Source organism: Hyaena hyaena, unplaced genomic scaffold (assembly GCF_003009895.1).
Source record: "Hyaena hyaena isolate Hyena2069 unplaced genomic scaffold, ASM300989v1 scaffold_3, whole genome shotgun sequence".
Lineage (NCBI taxonomy): Eukaryota > Metazoa > Chordata > Mammalia > Carnivora > Hyaenidae > Hyaena > Hyaena hyaena.
This window is the reverse complement of record NW_024080635.1, coordinates 1655603-1676404: the sequence shown is the minus strand read 5'-3', so window position 1 is coordinate 1676404 and position 20802 is coordinate 1655603. Positions and strand designations below refer to the sequence as shown.

Genomic DNA, 20802 nt, shown 5'->3' with positions numbered 1-20802 from the left:
TCAGTTAAGCATCTGACTTCGGCTCAGGTCATGATCTCATGGTTCATGGGTTCGAGCCCCACTTCGGGCTCTGTGCTGATAGCTAGCTCAGAGCCTGGAGCCTGTTTCAGATTCTGTGTCTCCCTCTCTCTCTGACCCTCCCCTGCTCATGCTGGCTCTCTCTCAGAAATAAATAAGAACATTTAAAAAAAATTTTTATATATATATTAAAAAAAAGGTAAGTCTTGTGTTACTTTTTGTGGAGTTACTTTATTTACACTTTCCCAAATTAGTTAAGATAAATCTGTTTTAACTTTCAAAAATTTTCCTGTGCTAGTAAAATTGGAGAGGAACAATCCCCAGAAGATGCAGAAGATGGACCACCAGAATTGTTGGTATGTTACACACATGGAGTAGTGTTAAAATAAATAGTCTGTATTTATTGTTCTGTTTTTCATATCTTTTTTCCTCCCTCTTTCAGTTTATTCATGGTGGTCACACTGCCAAGATCTCTGATTTCTCCTGGAATCCCAATGAACCTTGGGTGATTTGTTCTGTATCAGAAGATAATATCATGCAGGTTTGGCAAATGGTAAGTGTTATCATTTATTTGGGGGAGGTTAGGCAAATGAGACATAGTATCACTTCATATTTATAGACTTTAACGAATTCAACTGGCATCTCTGGTTGGTTTATTCCTGAGTATGACTTTAGCACTTGGTGCACATTATCATTTTCAAGTGTCTGCTTGTTACCTTTATCTCCTTGTCCCAGTGGTGGTTCAAACTCCGGGAAACCAAACATCTCTCCCCCTTTACCTTATTCCCCTTTCCTCTGATCTTCCTGTTTTCCTGTATGGCTCCAGTGTTTCCTCTAGCTCACCCAACTTGAAGACTCAGAGTTTTCTATTATCACTAGACCTCTAGGTCTAGTTCCCTTAACCCAGTTTAACACCGTCTAACTGCAGTGTTTCTCAGATCTATGCTCCTCTTACGGATACGCACTTACATACCCAACTTTCCTGTTTCTACTCCATACCCTAGTTTTTTTTATCAAATTCTTATTACTACTTGCTAGACTATTATAAAAGCCTCCTTGCTATTGGCTGGCCTTCTGCTTTCCCCTCGTTGCTTGCAGTTGAATCTTTGAGAATGGTCATTCTTTTGAAGTGGCTCATGAACATGCCTAACATAGTTTTTACCACAGTGGCACATCGGATACCACCATTCATTTCTCCATGAAATTTTTAGTAGATTCTGAAAACATCCCTGCCCTTTATACCCCAGTTGGAGGTGATTACCCTTCTTTGAATTTCCAGAGCCCTTGGAATTTAATAAAGATAACTAGTGTTTAGTATACAGCAGTGTTAGAAACGCTTGGCCTTCTGGAGATGGATGGTGGTTGAGAGTTGCACACAAGGCGAGTGGGCTTAATGCCTCTGAACTGTACACTCAAAAATGGATCAGATGGGGGGCGCCTGGGTGGCTCAGTCAGTTGGGTGTCTGACTTCAGTTCAGGTCATGATCTCCTGGTTCGGTGAGTTTGAGCCCCCTATCAGGCTCATTGCTGTCAGTGCAGAGCCCGCTTTGGATCCTCTGTCCTTCCCTCTCTCTTGCCCCTTGCCCACTCACACTCTCTCAAAATTAAAAAAATGCTTTTAAAAAGTGGTTGAGGTGATAATTATTTTAAGGTATTTTTCTTAAATAAGTTTATTTATTTTGAGAGAACATGCGTGCAAGTGGGGAAGAAAGAGAATCCCAAGCAGTCTCTGCAGTATCGGCACTGAGTCTGACGCTCAGTCCCACAAACTGTGAGATCATGACCGAGCCAAAATTAAGAGTTGGACATTTAACTGACTGAGCCACCCAGGAGACCCAAGATGGTAAACTTTATATGTGTTTACCACAGGGTTTTTTTGGTGTTTTTTTTTGGTTTTGTTTTTTTTATGTTTATTTTTAAGAGAGACGCGGGGGGCTGCGCAGGGCAGAGGGCGAGGGAGACAAGGAATCCAAAGCAGCCTCCAGGCTCTGAGCTATCCTCATAGGCCCAACCCAGGGCTTAACTCACGAACCATGAGATCGTGACCTGAGCCGAACTTAGACTCTTAACTGATTGAGCCACCCAGATGCTCCTGAGATTAACATGTTATATAGTATATCCGTACTTTAGAATATCATGTATCAGAAAGAAATGTGCTTTGTTTTAGAAGACATTTGTGATATTTTTTAAGTAGGAAGAAAGCAGATTGTAGGACAATCACATGCTGTAACCCCTCGTGTTAAAATTATTATAGCTAGTGTTTGATTAGGGGCGCCTGGGTGCACCTGCATGCGTGCACGCTCTCAAAAACATTTTTTCTTTTTTTAAATTATATGTAAGTATATAGAAGGCTATTTGCCAAAATGTGGTTGGTATATTTAGGGAGGGTTTTTTTTATGTCTTTTTTATACTTTTTAGTAATAATTATGTGTTACAGGTGTAAACAAAATCTGGCTCACCTTTTTCCTTGTACTGTACCCACATGAATTCATATAAAAAGTAAAGACAAGAAAGTGAAATGGGCTGCCTTGGATAGCCTGTCAGTTAAAAATATTTAAGTTGTGGGGCACCTGGATGGCTCAGTTGGTTAAGCGTCCAACTTCAGCTCAGGTTATGATTTCGTAGTTTGTGAGTTCAAGCCCTACATTGGTCTCTGTGCTGACAGCTCAGAGCCTGGAGCCTGCTTCATTCTGTGTCTCCCCCTTTCTCTCTGCCACTCCCCTGCTCACACTTTGTCTCTCTCTCTTTCAAGAATAAATAAACATTAAAAATCTAAAAAAAAAAAAAATGTGTAACTCATTCCCATGGGATTGTTGTAGGAGATAGAACTACATAATCTTCAGGCCAGTTATTTCCTTTACTTGGGTTTTTTAGAATTACGGTAAAAGAAAAGAATTATAAAATAAGTATTTGGTCTTTGTCCAAGTTCCTAGCACAAAGGTCCTAAAGCCTTTGGGATTGTCTGAGTAGGAGTCTCTGTTCCTGTTCCTGTTAAACTCTGTTCCTGAGTTTAGGCTAAGGAGGTAACAGGACCCCTGGATAGCCTCAGGATGGGGCTGGCCTCCCAGAAGACTGAACGGTTGATTGGAGAACTTTTCAGTCCCTCCCACCCACAAGCAGAGGGGATTGAGCTCTGTAAAAACTCTTGAAAAGGTTCTATAAAACTTCTCGATGCAGTGAGCTTCCAAGTTGTTAAATATATCGATGCTGCCCCCTCAGAAAAACTGCATACCCATTAGCCATCACTCTCCCATCTTTCTCTAATCCACCCAGCACCAGACAACTCCCAGTCTGCTTTATGGATTGGCCTGATCTGGACATTTAATATAAATGAAATAATGCAAGATGTGACTAGCTTTTTTATTGGCACGTATACCATTTTTATTTATTCATCATTCGGTGGGCGCTTGTGTTGTTTTTACTTTTTTTATATACGTATATATATACACACACACATGTTTATGTATATATGTGTGTACATATATATTAGTATCTTATTTATTTTTTGAGAGAGCGCGAGCAAGGGAGGGAGAGAGAAGGAGGGAGACGCACAGAATCCCAAGCAGCCTCCAGGCTCTGAGCCATCAGCACAGTGTCCAGTATGGGGCTCGAACCCGTGAACTGCGAGATGAGCTGAGTCAAAGTCTGACGCTTAACTGACTGAGCCACCCAGGTGCCCCTGTTTTTACTTTTTGACTCTTGTGACTAATGTCCAGTAAAAGGGCTCCTGCAGGTTGAGTGTAAAGACAGACAGTAACCATACTTCAGTTTTGTGGGAGCGCCCTAATCGACTTGGCCTTTGGGCGAGCTGCCTGTTTTTATTGGAATACAGCCATCCCCATTCATTTTCAGATGGTCAATGGTTGCTTTCATGCAGCGACTGCAGAGCTGAATTGTTGCTACAGAGACTCTGGTTCACAATCTGCCTCTCTGGCCTGATCTGTTTCTGAAACTTTAACTTCAAGAAGTAGCCTTCGTGTTTACTAAATACCCCTTCTCTGTTTCTTGTTTTTGGGCAGGCAGAGAACATTTATAATGATGAAGACCCTGAAGGAAGCGTGGATCCAGAAGGGCAAGGGTCCTAGATATGTCTGCACTTCTTGTGATTTTAGACTCCCCCTTTTTTTCCTCTCAACCTGAGATTGATTTAACACTGGTTTTGAGACACAGACTTTGTTTGGCTATCCCTCTATGATAGGTACCATCAACAATGTTATTAGCCCAAACAGAGGGTGTTTTCTAAATATTAACTGGGGGACTTGATTCAGTAAAACCACAGACTTCTATTTAAATTTTCTTCAGGAATTTTCTAGTAACAAAGATCTAAAGTAGCCACAGAAAGGGGAATGTTGTGTGTGGTTATTTTTCTTCTTAGGCTGTATCTCCAAGTTTTTCAGACTCCTTTAAGTAAAGGCTAAAGTGAGGAAGGAATAGAGCCAAGTGAGGGAGGTGTCTGAGCCATGGAGTATAAATACCACACGATGTCATTTTTATTCAGGAAATGGGGGAGATTCAAGTCCTATAAATTCCTCTTCTGAAATCTTTACACCTGACTTTCCAGGATGCACATTTTCCTATGTAGACCAGTCTCCCCTCAGTTTCTTCAGTTAAGTCAAACCTATGTGTTCCTCTTTCCCCATATATTTTTGCTTGTTAGTGTATTTCTTGAGCTGTTTTCATATTTCTTTCCTTTCTGTGAAATGGTTTTTTTTAAAAACTTGGGACCACCAAGTTGTAAAGATGTATGTTTTTACCTGACAGTTTTACCACAGGTAGACTGTCCAGTTGAGAAGAGTGAATTGATAGCTTGTATTTGTTTTTAAAATTAAATTAATCCTGGATAAGAGTTTGCTTTTGTTTTTGTTTTGTTTTTTTGTTGTTTTGTTTGTTTTTTTAGGAGTTAGTCCTTGACCACTAGTTTGGTACCATCTCTATTTTGGGTGACCTGTTTCACCAGCAGGCCTGTTACTCTCCATGACTAACTGTGTAAGTGCTTATAATGGAATAAATTGCTTTTCTATGTAACCCCATGCTGATGGGTTTTATTTATTAGAACATAGCATTCATCAAACACCAGTCTGGATTCTCGAAGAGTTGTTCAGAGGACGGTAATTGTCTCTGGTCTTTGACTGTCAAGAGCAGAATTAAATATAATAGACCCAGAGCTATAGAAAAGAGCTTCTCTCCTTCCCAGGGAAAGTGCAAAACATAAAACACTGAACCAGAGGTACAGGATATTAGTCTTTGATAAAATCACATCTTTTTGAAGTCTGTCCCTAGAGAACTAGATGGACTTTGAAGACCGTCAAAGGCAATGTGGCAGAGAGCATTTAAGGCAAACTTTAAATTTGGAAAAGATGTTTGAACCTTTTCCCATAGAGAGGTTGAATCTCCCCAGTATATTTTTCACTGGGGCCTATACTTAGAAGTTAGAAATAATAGGCTCTTGAAAGCCTTTATCACCAAGTGCCATAACCAGATAAAATGCCTCGTTCTTTGCCAGGCACTCAATTTAACTGAGTAGATCACTCTGACCCAGAATCATTTTCACGAGACACGGTCTTTGGGAAAATCTGAATATCCTTAACCTGTAGGTTCAAATCTGGATTGGTTCCTTTTTTCCAAGTCAGGACTTTCAGCGTATAGTGGAAATGATCTTGACACAAGGAGGAGTAAACTGTACGAGTCCGCACAGACTTACACTTTGTAAAAGGATTCATCTTAAAGTCTAACGCTCATGGCACAAAAGAATTCAAATTGTAAACCCATATAATGAAATCGGCTGCCTTTTTTGACCCTACCTGTGCTCCAAAAAAGGGCTTTTGTTTTGGGTCAACACAAGGCAAGATACATTCTGGACAACACTAAAGTGTGTCCGTACATCGATCCTTTACTCTGCACGTGGGGGTTGCTGCTGCAGAACAGAAGGCTCCTTTTTTCCGTTGCTAAGTGCATTTAGCTTGGTACCAGCAGCCTATGAAATAGACTCCACCTAAACGTTGACTGATGGTGTTCTGCCTCCAGCCAGCCTTAGAATCTTTTTGAACAGGTCAGCCAGTATTTGTAACTCTCCCAGGGTGAACCGCTTGCCAAGTCCCTGGCACTCCCTTCTCTGGAAAAAAGTATGTCCAAAGGGTACTTAGTGATCCTTTGCTAAGAAGTTTTCTGTTGCTGTTTCTGGGTTACAGATTCGGCCATACGTTTCTAAACAGCCCCTGTAAAGTTGAGAAAAGAAACAGTAAGTTTATACTTTGTGCAACTTGAAATAATACAGTAGAAAGTTCATCACAACTTCTGAAGTTAAGTGCGGCTAAGTTGGGGAGAGGTTGCTAGAGTGTGATTTACATATGATTAGGAATGCATTTCCCTTCACCAGATGCCTCTTATCTGCAAAACAAGAATGAATGGTAACTTACTTGGTGGTGATGGGAGGGACTAGCTAGAAATTTTCTCTGCCCAGGTTAACCTTACATGGGTATTACAGTGACTGAATTTCTTGTGTCTTAAGATGAGTCATTGCCCTTTCCCTATTGTGCTTTTAATCTGATCCACACAAAGGTGTTTAACATATCATTTTCCTCAATTACAAGGTTCTCTAATCTCCCAAACAAGAAGTGTAATCAGTTACACCTAGATAAAGCAGGGTAGAAGAAAATGCTAGTAAGATGTGAAGAAAAGTATTGGTTATAATTGTTACTTGTGTGTATCCAAGATACAAGATTAACTAGGAAAGTAAGAATAACATTTATGGACATCTGTCTAGTATACAACTTGACGTAGACCTTTTTATCATTAATTTCTTTATCCAAGAGAATCTAGGACTTTATACGGAATATAAGAACATATTAATATATAAAGCAAAAATGGAGAGGTGTGTTGCTTGTTTCGCATATTAAGCAATCATCGGGGCACCTGAGTGGCTCAGTCGGTTAAGCATCCAACTCTTGATTTGGCTCAGGTCATGACCTCATGGTTTGGGAGTTTGAGCCCCGCATCCGGCACTGTGCTGACAGTGCAGAGCCTGCTTGGGATTCTCTCTCCCTCTCTCTCTCTGCCTCTCCCCTGCTGAGTGCTCTCTCTCACTCGAAATAAATAAAACTTAAAAAAAAAAATTCTGTCCCTCGGGCCATAAACAACACCTACTTGAGCTTTTTTTTTTCTTTAACTTCCATCTTAATTTAGCCTTCCAGCCCCCTTTGTCATAGTCTGATTAGGTAGTATAACTGCCTTCTCTGCTTTTCTAAGGAAACTTTATGAATAGCTGATGGGGTAGAATAGGCCAAAGAAAGTAATGCACAGGGCCCAGATGTGTTGTTGTCCTGTTACAGAATTCCCGTTGATAATTAGGGCGTATTTTGAGTCCTGCTAGAAACAGAAACATTCCAAGTGATTGCTGAACGCTTAAATCAGGCACTGTGGAGGTATGTATTATTCCTAACTGACTTGTCATTGAACACACTTTTTTTTAAGGCATTAGTATTGTTAAGTTAGGAAAGCGGTAACAAGGCAAACCCCACTCTTGTACCCTCAAGGATCACCTTGAGTCTGTGTCTCGACTCCACCTGCCTGAGAAGTGGGAGCGTTAGCCCGTCCCAAGTTCTTGAGTAGCATAGCCCTTTAAAAAAGAGAGATCCGTTTTCCATCTGTTCTGGACGAGCACAATTTGAAAATCATTTCCCAAGTCATTTTTTTGCTTTTCCACATTAAGGGAAATTTCCCTTGAGCAACATCTCCCTCCCCACCATCCCCTCAGCCAGTGTCAGTTAAGATCTGAGTAGCAGCAAAAACTGACTTATAAGTTGAGAGCTCTTCAGCGAGGCTGATCCTTAGCTGCTCTATCTCTTTGTTCTTCTGTTGCTGGAGCTGCACCCCGTTCCTTAACTGCCTCTGTCGTTCTTCCATTTCCTCCAGCTGTTCCTGCAATGAGAGAGCCAAGAACATGTCTAGTGAGCAGAACAACAAAAAACTGGCATTGTTTCTATAAAGCACTTTTCTTCTACGTTGTTAAATCTTCACACTAGTATAGAGGTTGAGAAACGGGTTCAAAGAAATGTTGGGACAAAGTGATCCTGCTTTTGAAAATGGTGACACGAAAGGAGTCTTGTCTGTACTGGCAGCTGACTGCTTAATAGAATCCTACAAAGGGTCGGTGGGTGCTCAGAGGGTTTTGTTTGGTTTGTAGTTGCGGGGGTTGGATCCTCTGGTTGGTGTGCTGAGAGTTGTATGGACCTCTGGCTTTGTGCAAGTTTATTCCTATTAGGATAATCCGTTTTTCTATCGTCCTGCGACTTAAAGCAATTTAAAAGAAACCAAGTCTCAAGGGCGCCTGGCTGGCTCGGTCGGCAGAGCATGCGACTCTTGATCTTCGGTTTGTGAGTTCAAGCCCCATGTTGGGCGTGGAGCCTACTTTGAAAAAAGTCAACAAGTCTTTGTAAGCAATTATTCTTAACTTTTTTTTTTTTTTTTAGTTTATTTATTTGGAGAGAAAGTGTGTGGGAGGAACAGACTGAGGAGAGAATTCCATGTAGGCTCTGCTATCAGCATGGAGCCTGATGCAGGGCTCGAACCCACAAACCGTGAGATATGGCCTGAGCCAAGATCAGGAGTTACACTTAACTGACTGAGCCACCCAGGCACCCCAGTTATTCTTAGCTATTAACTGTAATTCCAGGAGAGTTAAACTATGAGAAGTCCAGTTGTTCGTTTACAGGAAAAACTGTAAATACAAGTTTTATATTTGACCCTCCTTAAAGCCCAAAATAGCTCTGCCTGGTACTTATGTAACATCATATGCAAATAGGTGCTTTATTAGGATGTTGGCTATCACAGTTGTTAGTTTCCTATATTGTTTACTCATGACACAAAAAGACCGAAGTTGGTCCCAAGGGCTAAGCTGGAAGATGAAGAAGCTATGCCCCGGAGGCCCCCAGGAGCCTTAGGATGATTGTCCGTTTCCCATTCTGCCAAAACCAGACAGGATACATTCCATAAACTGTCTCTGCGTAGAATGAATGCCTGAGGAGTGAGGTAAGGAAGATGGCAGCAAATCCATCTCTGGCATAGTCGCTAGCTGGCGTGGATCCTTAGGAAGCATGAGGGAGAGGGGAAAGAAGGTTGCAGCTGAAAGGCCTGTTTTGAAGGAGTAATAACTTCACCTCCGATTTTGAAGAACAACGAGCCAGGCACCCAGGTTACATACATGCTGTTACTAGAAAGATCTAAATAATTTGTTCTCTAAGTCATCCTTGACATACCTGTGGCACATCATTCTGCAGCGTTTGATACTCTGGCTGAATTTCAGCGTTCATCAACCTTGTCAAAAGGCCTTCGTTCGCCACACTTCGGCACCACACAGGATGCGGCCTTCCCATCTAAGCATCTGCATTCCTCTGTGCCCCGCTCTCCCAAGGCTCCCCTAGACACCTAGCAAACCTTTATTTTGGTGAGACCTGAAAGTACATGCTTGGGAAGGCAGTCTGTACCAGCAGTGATAAACCGACCAGGGGGAGCAGTGTTATGAAATGAAGCAAACATGGCTGCCCTGACTGGCCTTCAAGACAGCCTCCAGCCTTAGTCACCACGAGGTAACTTTCTGAACCTGCTGGATCATGTCAGTCTTTCAAAGACTTTCCACCTCTTCAGTCTGGCATTCAGACCCCCTCTAGTCTGACCCCTACCTCTAATTAGAACCTCCACCGTGCTTCTGGATGGACATTTTCCTCCAGCCCGGCACTGTGTAGCATGGAGGCCGCTACTCGTCACGTGTAGCTATCAAGTGCTGGAAATCCAGCTAATCTGAATCGAGATGTGCCTAAGTGTAAGCTACACAGATTTCTAAGACGTGACATATAAAAAAAAATAAAATACCTCAAATTTTGATACTGACTCCACGTTGAAGTATTTTTATATGCAGCATTAAGTAAAATACTAAGTTCACGTGTTTTTGTTTTTTTTTAACGTGGCTACTAGAAAATTGTCAATGACATCTGTGGCTTGCGTGCTGCTCTAGCCTGACAGATTCCCAGATCTCTGTATCTTTACTCTTGCCATGTCTGTCACCTAGACGGCATCTGCTATATTACATTACGATTTATCTTCTTTTTTCTTGCGTAACTCTCAGATTGTAGGTTCCTGCCCAGCACCCAGCACATAATGCTGGATGTGAAACATGTAGATAGTAAACATTCTACAATTCAGCATCCACGACCGACCAATTTCAGCTAAAAACTTGGAGACCATTCTCAGCAAATTCCTCACACCACCCACTGCACCAGTCCCCAGATCCTACCCAAATATTTTACTTCCCATATCTCACATGATCTCGCTTTCCAGGCTCTTTCAAGAATCCATCCTGCACACCGCCATCTTTAAGAGTACGTACCTATGTGCCAGGCACCATTGCAAGTGCTTTACAAAGACTGATTCATCCTTTGCAACAGCCTTATGATGTGTATTACTAATCCCATTTTACAGTGAAGGAGCAGGGTCACTGAAGTCACTGGTCCAAGGTTTCCCAGGTGGGAAGTGGCAGGGCCAGGATTTGCCGCTGGCTCAGAGCTCATAGTTCACAGCTCTGTCGTTGCCATCATGTCTGTCAGCTCTTCGGTGGTCCTCGAACTGTTTTCCAGAAACCCCAGGAGAAAGGCATAAGGAAGTGCCCTTGTCTCAGAAAGTAGCTCCTCACTTTGACCTGTTTTATGTACTGGCGTTTCACGTCAAATTGTGTTTGGGGAAGAGGGTCTGTGGCTTTGGAGAAAACCTTTTTTTGAAAACCACTGACTTGAAGACTCCATAAAACGCTTCCCAATCCACCTCTCCAGCCACATCTATCTACTCACATTCTTCGGATCCAGGCACACGGAGCTCACTTCCCTGAACCTGTCTTTTTGTGTTTTCATGCTTTTGTGTAAGCCATCCCCTCTGCCCGGAATGCCTCTTTCCCTTGTCTACCCAATGAATTTATTCTTCAAAGCGCAGCTCAAATACCTTGTGGAGGCTGAATGTGAACTTGGGCTACACAGCACAGGGTCAGAATCCTCCTTCCATCACTTCCTCACTGTATAACCCTGAACAAATGATTTAACTTGTCTGTCTGGTTTCTGTTTTTTCGTTTTGCATACAGTGACAGTAATTTGTAGCTTATCTCACAGAAAGGTAAGGACTAAATGTATTAATACACACAAAAAACTAAAAGTACGTGCTAGCTATCATTAACTCTTAGGAAATTTCCCCTCTGTTTCCCCAGGCAGGGGTACTTATATGTACTTCATTGGTACAATGATTTCACTGATTCTATGGCTTTCACATTTTAACATTTCAGATCACGGTGCGTCTTAAAATCAAGTGTCTTCGATTTTATGAAATACATTCATTATATCTGGGATCCTTCCTGAACTTTAAACTATTTGAGGTCAGGAACTACCCCTCTCCCCCATTTCTCATCTCATCTCTTCTGCCAGCACATAGCTCATTGCCTGGCACATTGGTAAGAAGGCACAGAAAATATTTGTTGAATGGATAGATGATGGTGAGGAAAGAGGCAGAGTATACAACTGAAAGAGGGAAGTGTACCCTTGAAAAGTAGTCAGGTGCCATAAGTGACCTTTGGCGATCAGTTTGGGAAGCCATTTCAGAAGGCGGAATTCGCTCACTTAGAGACCTTGATTCCTACTTTACAACAGCGCAATAGGAGACATCCATCAAGAGTATTTTTCATAGAACGATCTTTGGAAAGCTGCACCGATCCACACATCTGAAATCCAGCACAGTGATGAAAATCACAGGGGGGAAAAATTCTACAACCCTAATTCTGTGTCCAAAAACTCCTCCTCCAGGGGTCCCCTGTTGATGGTACCGCTGTCCCAGTTAGCCTTGTCTGAAATCTTGACACCCTCTGTGACTTCTCACCCTTCCCCCTTCATTCAGTGGCCACATTACCCTGCATTTGTTCTAAAAGTAGAAAAGCAATCCTGTTGCTCCCTTGATTAAATACCTTTACTGATGCAACTGAGTACTGGATGAAATCCAAATTCCCTAGTTTGGATTTCAGAGTCCCGACATGATCTGGGGAGCTTGGGTGGCACAGTCAGTTGAGCATCCAACTCTTGATTTCGGCTCAGGTCATGATCCCAGGGTTGTGGGACCAAGTCCCGCGTCCCACTCTGCACTGAGCATGGAGCCTGCTTAAGATTCTCTCTCTCTGTTCCTCTCCCCTGCTCACATACACTCACTCTCTAATTAAAAAAGAAAAAAAAAAAAAAAGAGTCCAACATGATCTGCCCCAACCTACCTTTACAGTTCAACTCACCTTTCAATTTTTCACCGCTCACATGCAGCCAGGTTGCAGATGTTGAGTTGCTATATATTAAAATTAGTCTCACCTATTTTTAATTTTTTTAACATGGCTACTAGAAAGGTTTAATTATATGGATGCCTTGCATATTTCTTTGGGACAGCACTGGTCCAGTCATGCCCATATTTCAATACCCAGCTCAAATAACACCCATTCTTCCATGGAGTGTTCTCTGATTTAACTGATGACTAAAACTATTTCATTATCGGGGCACCTGGGTGGCTTAGTCGGTTAAGCGTCCGACTTTCGCTTAGGTCATGATCTCGCGGTTCGTGGGTTTGAGCCCCGCGTCGGGCTCTGTGCTGACTGCCAGCTCAGAGCCTGGAGCCTGTTTCAGAGTCTGTTTCTCCCTCTCTCTCTGACCCTCCCCTGCTCACGCTGTCTCTCTCTCTCTCTCTCTCTCTCCTAGAAATAAATAAAAATATTTTAAAAAAATAAAAAAAAATTAAAATATTTCATTATCCTATAGCACTCTTACCTGTACCTCTCTTAAATCACATGCTGCTTTCTCCCCTGGGATACAATTATTAATGTAATGTCTGTCTGAGTACAATTTAAAGATACAATTTATGCCAAAAAAGTAAAAAAAATAAAAATAAAAAGATCCTCTTTCACTAGACTGTTTGAACCAATAAAAAGAACAGTGGGGGAGGGGATTGAGAGTAATACACACATACATTCAATATTACGACCAAAAAGCCCCATTGCTTTCATAATACAAACTACATAAAGCTTGGCAAAAATTGGAAGTGAATGCAGCCATTTTCAACAGAGGATATGTTCCCCAAAGGATGTATCGGAATCTCTGGAAGTTTTTAAGTTTCTCCAAAGGAATGTGTGTTTTGAAAGATGAAAATACTCCTCTGAAAGGCACCACCACACTAACGTCCCCTGACAGTGGCCAGCAGCCCTTCAGTCAGCATTTAACTGAGGTCCTCTGAGCCCCAGTGGCAGGAATAAGTAAAACAATACTCCCTTCCTTCTGAAAGCTCACAGTCTGTGGGAGAGGCAGACAAAATTGTGTTTTTACCTTGTGTTTATATCCCACCCTGTTCTATAATGGGATTAGAAGTAACTTGACTACAGATGAAATGGTGATAAATGCACAAAGAAGGAAAATGAGGAGTAGAGCTTCAGAGATTTCTTCCCAGTTTGTGTGTGTGTGTGTGTGTGTGTGTGTGTGTGTTTAAGTAATCTCTATGCGGGGCGCCTGGGTGGCTCAGTCGGTTAGGCGTCCGACTTCGGCTCGGGTCCTGATCTCATGGTTCGTGGTTTTGAGCACCGTGTTGGGCTCTGTGCTGACAGCTCAGAGCCTGGGGCCTGTCTTCGGATTCTGTGTCTCTCTCTCTGACCCTCCCCTGCTCATGCTGTCTCTCTCTCTCTCAAAAATAAATAAACCATTAAAATTAAGTAATCTCTATGCCCAAATGGGGCTCAAACTCACGACCTGGAGATCAAGTGTCACATCCTCTACTGAACGGGGCCGGCCAGGCGCCCCTCATCCCAGTTTTAAAACTGGGAAGCTTCAAGACGGAGATCAGATAGGTGAGACTTGAGGGTGAATATGCAGGAAGAGAGAGGATGAAAATCCCACCTCGCCTCTTGCTCTCTGTACCCGAGCATGATTCACCAAGGATTGGAAAGCTGCCGTGGACAGTGCCCTGAAATATTTCGGGATTGGTCAGGCCAGGGTTCATAAACCGCCAGCTCGCCGAGCCTGTTTCCTCATCTACGCAAGCGAGAACACTTGATTTGGAGGATTAACGAGAGGACCTGGTGACTCACGGTCAGTGTCAGGGCGCTGCCTACATTCTCAGCCCCGAGCACAGGCCTGACTGGGTGGGAGGAGGAGTAAAGAAGTGAGTGCCCCCCCCCCCAAGGAGTGAGCGGTTCCTCGTGCGGAGGAGGGCATCCTTCAGACCCGTGACCCCTCCGGTCACCTCTTCCTTCCCCAGGCTAACTGTCCGCGCCCAAGGGCCTACCCTGTACTGCTGCACCTCCTCATCTCGTTTCTGCTTCACGAGCGAGATCTGGTCCTCCAGGTTCCTGTTCTGCAAGTGGAGCTGCCGGGCCTCTGCTTGCAGGGGTCTCAGAGCCTCCTTCATCTCCTGGATCTCGGCCTGGGTCTTCTGCAGCGCTTTGGCCGCAGCGTCTTTCCTCTCTAGGAGCCGCAGCAGCTGAGGCTCATACTCTTCCTCCAGGCCCTGGCGGCTCTCTGCCATGAGGTTCTCAAACTGGGCAGAGAGCCGCCGGCTCTCCTGGAGGAAGTGCCCGTCCCTCTGGCTTGGAGGTGCTTCTAGTTGTTGCTGTAACTGCTCCTTCTGCTTCTGATAGGCGCCCCGGAGCTGGGCCAGTTCGTCCGAGAGCTGGGCCGCCCGTGTGGTCAGCGCTTCCCGGAGGTCGGCGAACTGGGCCACGTCCTGCCGGCGGCACTCCAGCTGGTACTGGTCGGCCACGCACTCCTTCGTCACCTTGAACAGCTTCTGCTTGACCAGCCGGACCTCCTCCCTCAGCCCGTCCCTCTCCAGCTCTGCCTGGGCGTGCAGTTTGTAGGCGGCCAGGATGTCCCGATGGGCCCGCTGCACCTCCTGCAGGGCTGGTTCCCGGAGCAGCACGAGCTCGTGCACGAGCTGATCCCTCTCCTCCTCCAGCTGGGCCACGGCTTGGATGCATTGCTGGAAACGCTCCTCCAGCAGTTCCAGGTCCTCTATGCTCAGGCTCTCTGTGCTGGCACTGGGCCCGGCCTGGAGGCCCTCCCCGGGGCTGGGGGTCTCCTTGCGCGAGGCCGGCGCACCCCCTCCCCCGTAACTGGTCTGCTCCGGGCCTGCGCTCTTTGCTAGCTGCGTGGGCTCGTCCACGCACAGTATCTCCTCTGGCTTCCCAGGCTCGTCCACCTCCAGGACCTCCCCCGGCTGCCTGGTCTCCTCGATAAACAGTGTCTCCTCAGGCTTCTCCGTCTCTTCCACGTAGAGTGTCTCGTCGAGGTCACCTGTGTCCCCCAGGTAGAGAATGTCCTCTAAGTTCAAGGTCCCCTCCAAAGACAGAGTAACTTCTGGGTTCAAAGTCCCCGCCTCATGCGGGGATTCGGAGCTCTCTTCAGGAGAACTGGCTTCTGTTCTTGTTTCTCTGCAAGAGAAATGACATAAGTCAGGGGGCGGCCGCAATCCTGGGATGGGTCCCGATGGGAGCCATCAGGGTTTTTTCAGCGCCTCACATCTCAGAGGGCACTGGGCTGCTCTCCTTCCCCCGCTCCGTCAGTCTAACCCCGCACACCCGTGTCTCAGATCCCCGCACAACATCCCCATGGTGTCAGTGTCTGGCCTCTGCTTACATACCTTCAAGTCCAGGAAACTCACATCTGAGCCACCACTATTCGTTCCACTGTCATAAGAACATTCTAGTGGTCAAGCAAGACCTTCTCTGCAATTTTTACCTGGACTTGGTTCCTCTTTCTGGAATCAGACAAATCTACTTTCTTGTGCAAGTTCTCTAAACACCGAAAGAAAACTAACATCCTTCCATTATTCCATGCAAGCCAAAGTGTCCGGGGCCCTCCTCGCTTGGGTCACTTCTTTCTGACTAGGTTCCAAATTGTCACTGACCCTTGGGGATGGGTATTGGAAGCAGTGTCCAGGTGTGTTCTGAGCAGGCTCTGGACACTACGTTTCTATTAATAAGGCCAATATTGCCGATATAGGGCAGCTCTATCATATTGACAAATGCTGAGTTTGACTAAAAGCCTTAAGACCGTTTCACACCAAGTGCTTTTATTATTTTTTTTTAATGTTTATTTTTGAGCAAGACAGAGCACAAACAGGGGAGGGGCAGAGAGAGAGGGAGACATGGAATCCATAACAGGCTCCAGGCTCTGAGCTGTCAGCACAGAGCCCAACACTGGGCTTGAACTCACAAACTGTGAGATCATGACTTAAGTCGAAGTCGGACACTTAGCCGACTGAGCCACCCAGGCACCCCTCACACTGAGTGCTTTTGTTTATTTTTTTCACACTGAGTGCTTTTAAACCACATCTCTTGTTCCTGTAAAACTTCATTCATCTTGTTAGAATTGGCCCATCCACTGGCCTGTCAAAGGCTCTTGAATTCAGATTCTGTAATTCTGACAGATCAGTTCCTTAACCTGGCTGCCAGCTGCCTGCTAGTATAACCGGCTCCCGTTAAGGAAAATTCTCCTGCTTCTTTGGCCTTCAGATGGCTTTGGTCCTTCCTGTTACAACTCATCCTGCCCACCTTGGATCTCTGGGCAGTTCTCTGAAAATATAAAATACCATGGAAATAATAACAATAAATTACACTTATCAAGGTCCTATTATCTGCCAGGCTCTGTTCTGAATGATTTACACCAATTCATTTAATCCTCATAACATTTTCATGAGGTATTATATTTATTATCCCCATTTTACAGATCAGGAAACTGAGGTTAAAAGAGATTAAGTAATTTGCTCAAGGAAACTCAGATACTCCATGGGCACCAGTTATAAAACAAATTAAATTTGAGAGGCGCCTGGGTGAGTCAGTCGGTTAAGCGTCCGACTTCGGCTCAGGTCACGATCTCACGGTTTGTGGGTTCGAGCCCCATGTTGGGCTCAGTGCTGACAGCTCAGAGCCTGGAGCCTGCTTTTGATTCTGTGTGTGTCTCTCTCTCTGACCCTCCCCTGCTCATGCTGTCTCTCTCTCCCTCAGAAATAAATTTTTAAAAACATTTAAAAAATAAAACAAATTAAATTTGAGTATAGCTTACAAGAAATTTCTTTTCGATATAAAGCATAAACGAAAAGCCCCATGTATCACAGAATTCATCTGTCTTGAAATGGCCTGCCTGTGCCCAGGTTTTAAGCTCGAGATCTTAGCTCTAGTTTCCCACTACAGATTATTTTTATTCGAAATAATTGTGTATCCTTTCTGTCCTCTCTAGCACCCCACGAATCCCTAGTTCCCCGTTCTGAGTCTCACGGTGGCCCTCTGGCAACCACAAGTGTGGCTTCACCAGGCCCCCGACATCACTGGCCTCATGCAGCCCAAGCGCCTGCACCAAAATCTAAAAGCTTGGAGGCAGCCTCAACCACCACCCTGTCCGTTCCCATTGCTTTACCACAAAGACTGGTGTCACCCGGCACCTCAAACTCAACCGCCCCCAAATTATCCTTCTCCCTGGGCTTACTATACCTGTACTCTCCCCACACAACAGGTTGATGAGGCAAATAAACTTTTTTTTCCCCTTTTATTTTTAAATTTAAATTTTAGTTAGTAGACATACAATGCATTATTGGTTTCTGGAATAGAGAATTCAGTGATTCATCACTTACATACAACACCCAGTGCTCATCCCAACAAGTGCCCTCCTTAGTACCCATCCCCCATCTCACCCATCCCCCCTGCCTCCATCAACCCATAGTTTGTTCTCTACCATTAAGGGTCTCTTACGGTTTGTTCCCTCTTTTTCCCCTCCCTTCCCATATGTTCATCTGTTTTGTTTCTTAAACTCCACATATGAATGAAATCATATGGTATTTGTCATTCTCTGATTGACTTATTTCACTTAGCATAATACATTCTAGCTCCATCCACGTCATTGCAAATGGCAAGATTTCATTCTTTTTGATGGCTGAGCAATATTCCATTGCATATATACATATATATGTGTATGTATATATATATACCACATCTTCTTCCCCCATTCATCAGTGGATGGACATTTGGGCTCTCTCCACAGTTTGGCTATCGTTGATAATGCTGCTATAAACACTGAGGTGCATGTACCCCTTCGAATCTACATTCTTTTTTATCCTTTGGGTAAATACCTAATAGTACAATTGCTAGATCATAGGGTAGTTCTATTTTTGAGGCAAATGATCTTTAAACAGCTCTTTTCCTCCCCCACATAGCCAACTCACTGAGAACTGACCTATCTCAGAAAATCCCCAGTCTCCACCCCCTCCTCATCCCTTTGCCTGGGCCCTATTCGAAGTCATCATCGCGCACCTGCACCCGTGTGCCAGCCTTCCGACGGGCCTCCTTCCTTCTCATGCCAGCCTATTCCCTACAGTGCCACAGCTCGCCATAACATAACCGTGTCGCACCACATCATACACAGATAGCCAGCTGCTTAGCATAGATTCAAAGCCCTTAAAGACGAGGCCCCAACATACCTTTCCAGCCTCATCTCACACAACCCCCCGCCGCCTACCCAGAGCACCTGTTAACACTTTTACACTTCCGGCTCCTAGCCCACTACATCTAAAGTACCAGCTCAGAAAATACAGCTCAGTGCACACCATCTGATTAGAGAACAATCCTGCGCACCTGGAAAGGTAGAGCTCCTAGCGCCGGAAAGGATGCACCTGCTCAGCCAGCCAGACCCACCTTGATCTTCAACCGAGCCCCTGCTTTCCCAGCAGACGGCCCTCACAGGCTCCTGCTGAGTCCTCCGCCCTGGAATGACGCAACTGTGTCCAAGGCAGTGTTCCAAGTATTCTACATGAATACGCCCGTATATGATGCTCATGTATTAGCCCTGTTTTGCACATGAGGAAACCAAAGCACTGAGTAAAGAACTCAAGGCTCCACAACGTGTAATTGGTGGAGCCTGGAGAAGATGGCATCTGGCTCCAAAGCCGGAGGCGCTCCTTTCTACCACTCTGTTCCCAGAACGGGCATGAGTTCTAAAACTGGTACAAAGCTGCAGTAGGTCTAACGGAGCCTGGCACAGAGCATTCAAAATATACTCCTTTGGGGGCGGCTGGTGGCTCAGCTGGTTAAGCAGCTGACTTTGGCTCAGGTCATGATCTCGTGGTTCATGAGTTCGAGCCCCACATCAGGCTCTGTGCTGACAGCTCAGAGCCTGGAGCCTGCCTTGGATTCTGTGTCTCCCTTTCCCTGACCCTTCCTGTCTCTCTCTCTCTCTCTCTCAAAAATAAACATTAAAAAAATTAGTTATAAAAAATTTAAAAATATATACACTCATCTACCTACTCGTAAATTTCTACTCGTCTTTCAAGCCCCACTCAAACTGCATCTCCCCTCTGAAGTATTTCGCAGACAAATCCATTATTGCGTTCTCCAGGCACTTTGTGTGCAGCTCATCTTTGCACTCAGTGCTATTACAGCAGTGAGCGTATCCGCGTCCCCTGAGAGTCCACTTCCTAAGAACAAGTACAGTTCTCATTCTCTGTGTATCCCAGGGTGGGGCTCTATAGAAGGCAGGCAGGCAAGAGACCGACTGTGATCCAAGCAGGACACCTGCCCGAAGTCAAGTGGAAAAGCTGGAAGTAGAACCCCGGCCACCTGACTCGCAGGCAGCGCCCTTACCACACACTGTTGTTGCCTCCCTGTCGCCCCCCACAGTGCCAGGCCGCTGCTAAGTGCTGCCCTCATGGCGGCTGCCTCTCTCTACGCAGCTGCGGAAAATAGGGTATGGGAGGCTGAGGGGCATGGGAGCCGGCTCAGCCGGGGGGGCCCCCCACCTCAGGCTTCCTTGGACTCCAAGCCGCCTCCCTCTGCCATCCATCCCTGGCCCTAGAGACTCCAGCAGCTCCCAGCTCTGTACATCAAAGGTCTGTGACACGGAGCAGGCACGCGCTGGTGTGTGTCTGACTCTGTGTGTATCTGTATGTGCATATGGCAGTACAGGTGACGGACTGTGTGTGCAAAACTGTACTCAGCTTTGTGCTGTGTGTGACAGTGAAGGGGTGTGTGTGTGTGTGTGTGTGTGTGTGTGTGTGTGTTTGCACTTCCACCTCTTAAGAACTATGGTCTGACCTAGGGCAGAAATAGTCCCTACTGGCCCCAAATCCCTGAGCCACAGCCCTGCCCCCCCAACCAGTGACAGAGTGGATGGCTTGGGACAGGACTTCTCTCCAGGGCCCCCAAAGGTCAAGCAAGGCCCTCCTACCCTCCCCACCCCCCATCCCAGGCCTCAGACTGGAGAGAACAAGCTGCCAGAACGGGCTTTTAACTCCAAGCTGGCAGCTGCCCAACCTTGCACCAAGTCCCTTCCAATCCGGCAACTGGAGGCCTCCATCTCCAGTTGCATTTGGGGTTAGGAATGAAAGAAAGCCAGTAGCGTCCTTGGCCACTCTGGCCCAATGGCATTTGCCGGTGGATGCCCACCAGTCTGAAAGGGTTAATCCTCACCCAGCCCGGGAGGTGGGGGGCGCTATAAAAAGCCACAGACAAACGGAGGTGCAGGGACCCCGGGCCTCCCCCATTTCCCTTGGCCGGTGGCTCCGCCCAGTGCCCACGCCACACCCGGGCTGGCCGACCACCCCAAGCCGGGCGAAAGGTGATCGCGGGGGTGGGGTGGGGGGCTCGCCCAGAGCCCCCTCCCCACAGCGCGGCGACGCGGGCCCTGCACGGTCCTACCTCGCGGCCTGGGCGGCGCCGTCCCCCTCGAGCCGGGGCTGCGGGCTGGCCAT

At 45.7% G+C, this 20802-nt stretch overlaps 2 protein-coding genes across 4 annotated transcripts in view; one reads left to right on the top strand and one right to left on the bottom strand.

The window, feature by feature from the left end:
- Positions 1-5043, top strand: part of RBBP4 (RB binding protein 4, chromatin remodeling factor) — a 20226-nt gene extending 15183 nt beyond the window's left edge. For both annotated transcript variants that reach the window (XM_039232231.1, XM_039232239.1), the window contains exons 10-12: positions 317-374; positions 461-571; positions 4038-5043. In XM_039232231.1, the coding sequence (XP_039088162.1) occupies positions 317-374; positions 461-571; positions 4038-4103 (235 nt within the window). In that variant the 3' untranslated portion in view covers positions 4104-5043. The remainder of the gene's footprint in view (positions 1-316; positions 375-460; positions 572-4037) is intronic.
- On the bottom strand, positions 4731-20802 carry SYNC (syncoilin, intermediate filament protein). Of its 2 annotated transcripts, XM_039232209.1 has the most exons (5): positions 20750-20802; positions 14353-15496; positions 7811-7935; positions 7557-7633; positions 6155-6233 (listed from the first exon to the last, which is right to left on the bottom strand). In XM_039232209.1, the coding sequence occupies exons 1-5, from the start codon at positions 20800-20802 to the stop codon at positions 6223-6225; spliced, it is 1410 nt and encodes a 469-aa protein (XP_039088140.1). In that variant the 3' UTR covers positions 6155-6222. The 2 variants fall into 2 exon arrangements, with proteins under 2 accessions (XP_039088150.1, XP_039088140.1); XM_039232219.1 differs by lacking the exon at positions 7557-7633 and having other exon boundaries at positions 4731-6233.

Coding starts and splice junctions, on each gene's coding strand:
- SYNC (XM_039232209.1), bottom strand. CDS start 20,802: ATGGCCAGCCCGCAGCCCCGGCTCGAGGGGGACGGCGCCGCCCAGGCC. Junction 7,936..14,352: donor AGGAGGTGCAGCAGTACAGG/GTAGGCCCTTGG, acceptor CTCTCATTGCAG/GAACAGCTGGAGGAAATGGA. Junction 7,634..7,810: donor GAAGAGCTCTCAACTTATAA/GTCAGTTTTTGC, acceptor TCTTTTTTAAAG/GGCTATGCTACTCAAGAACT.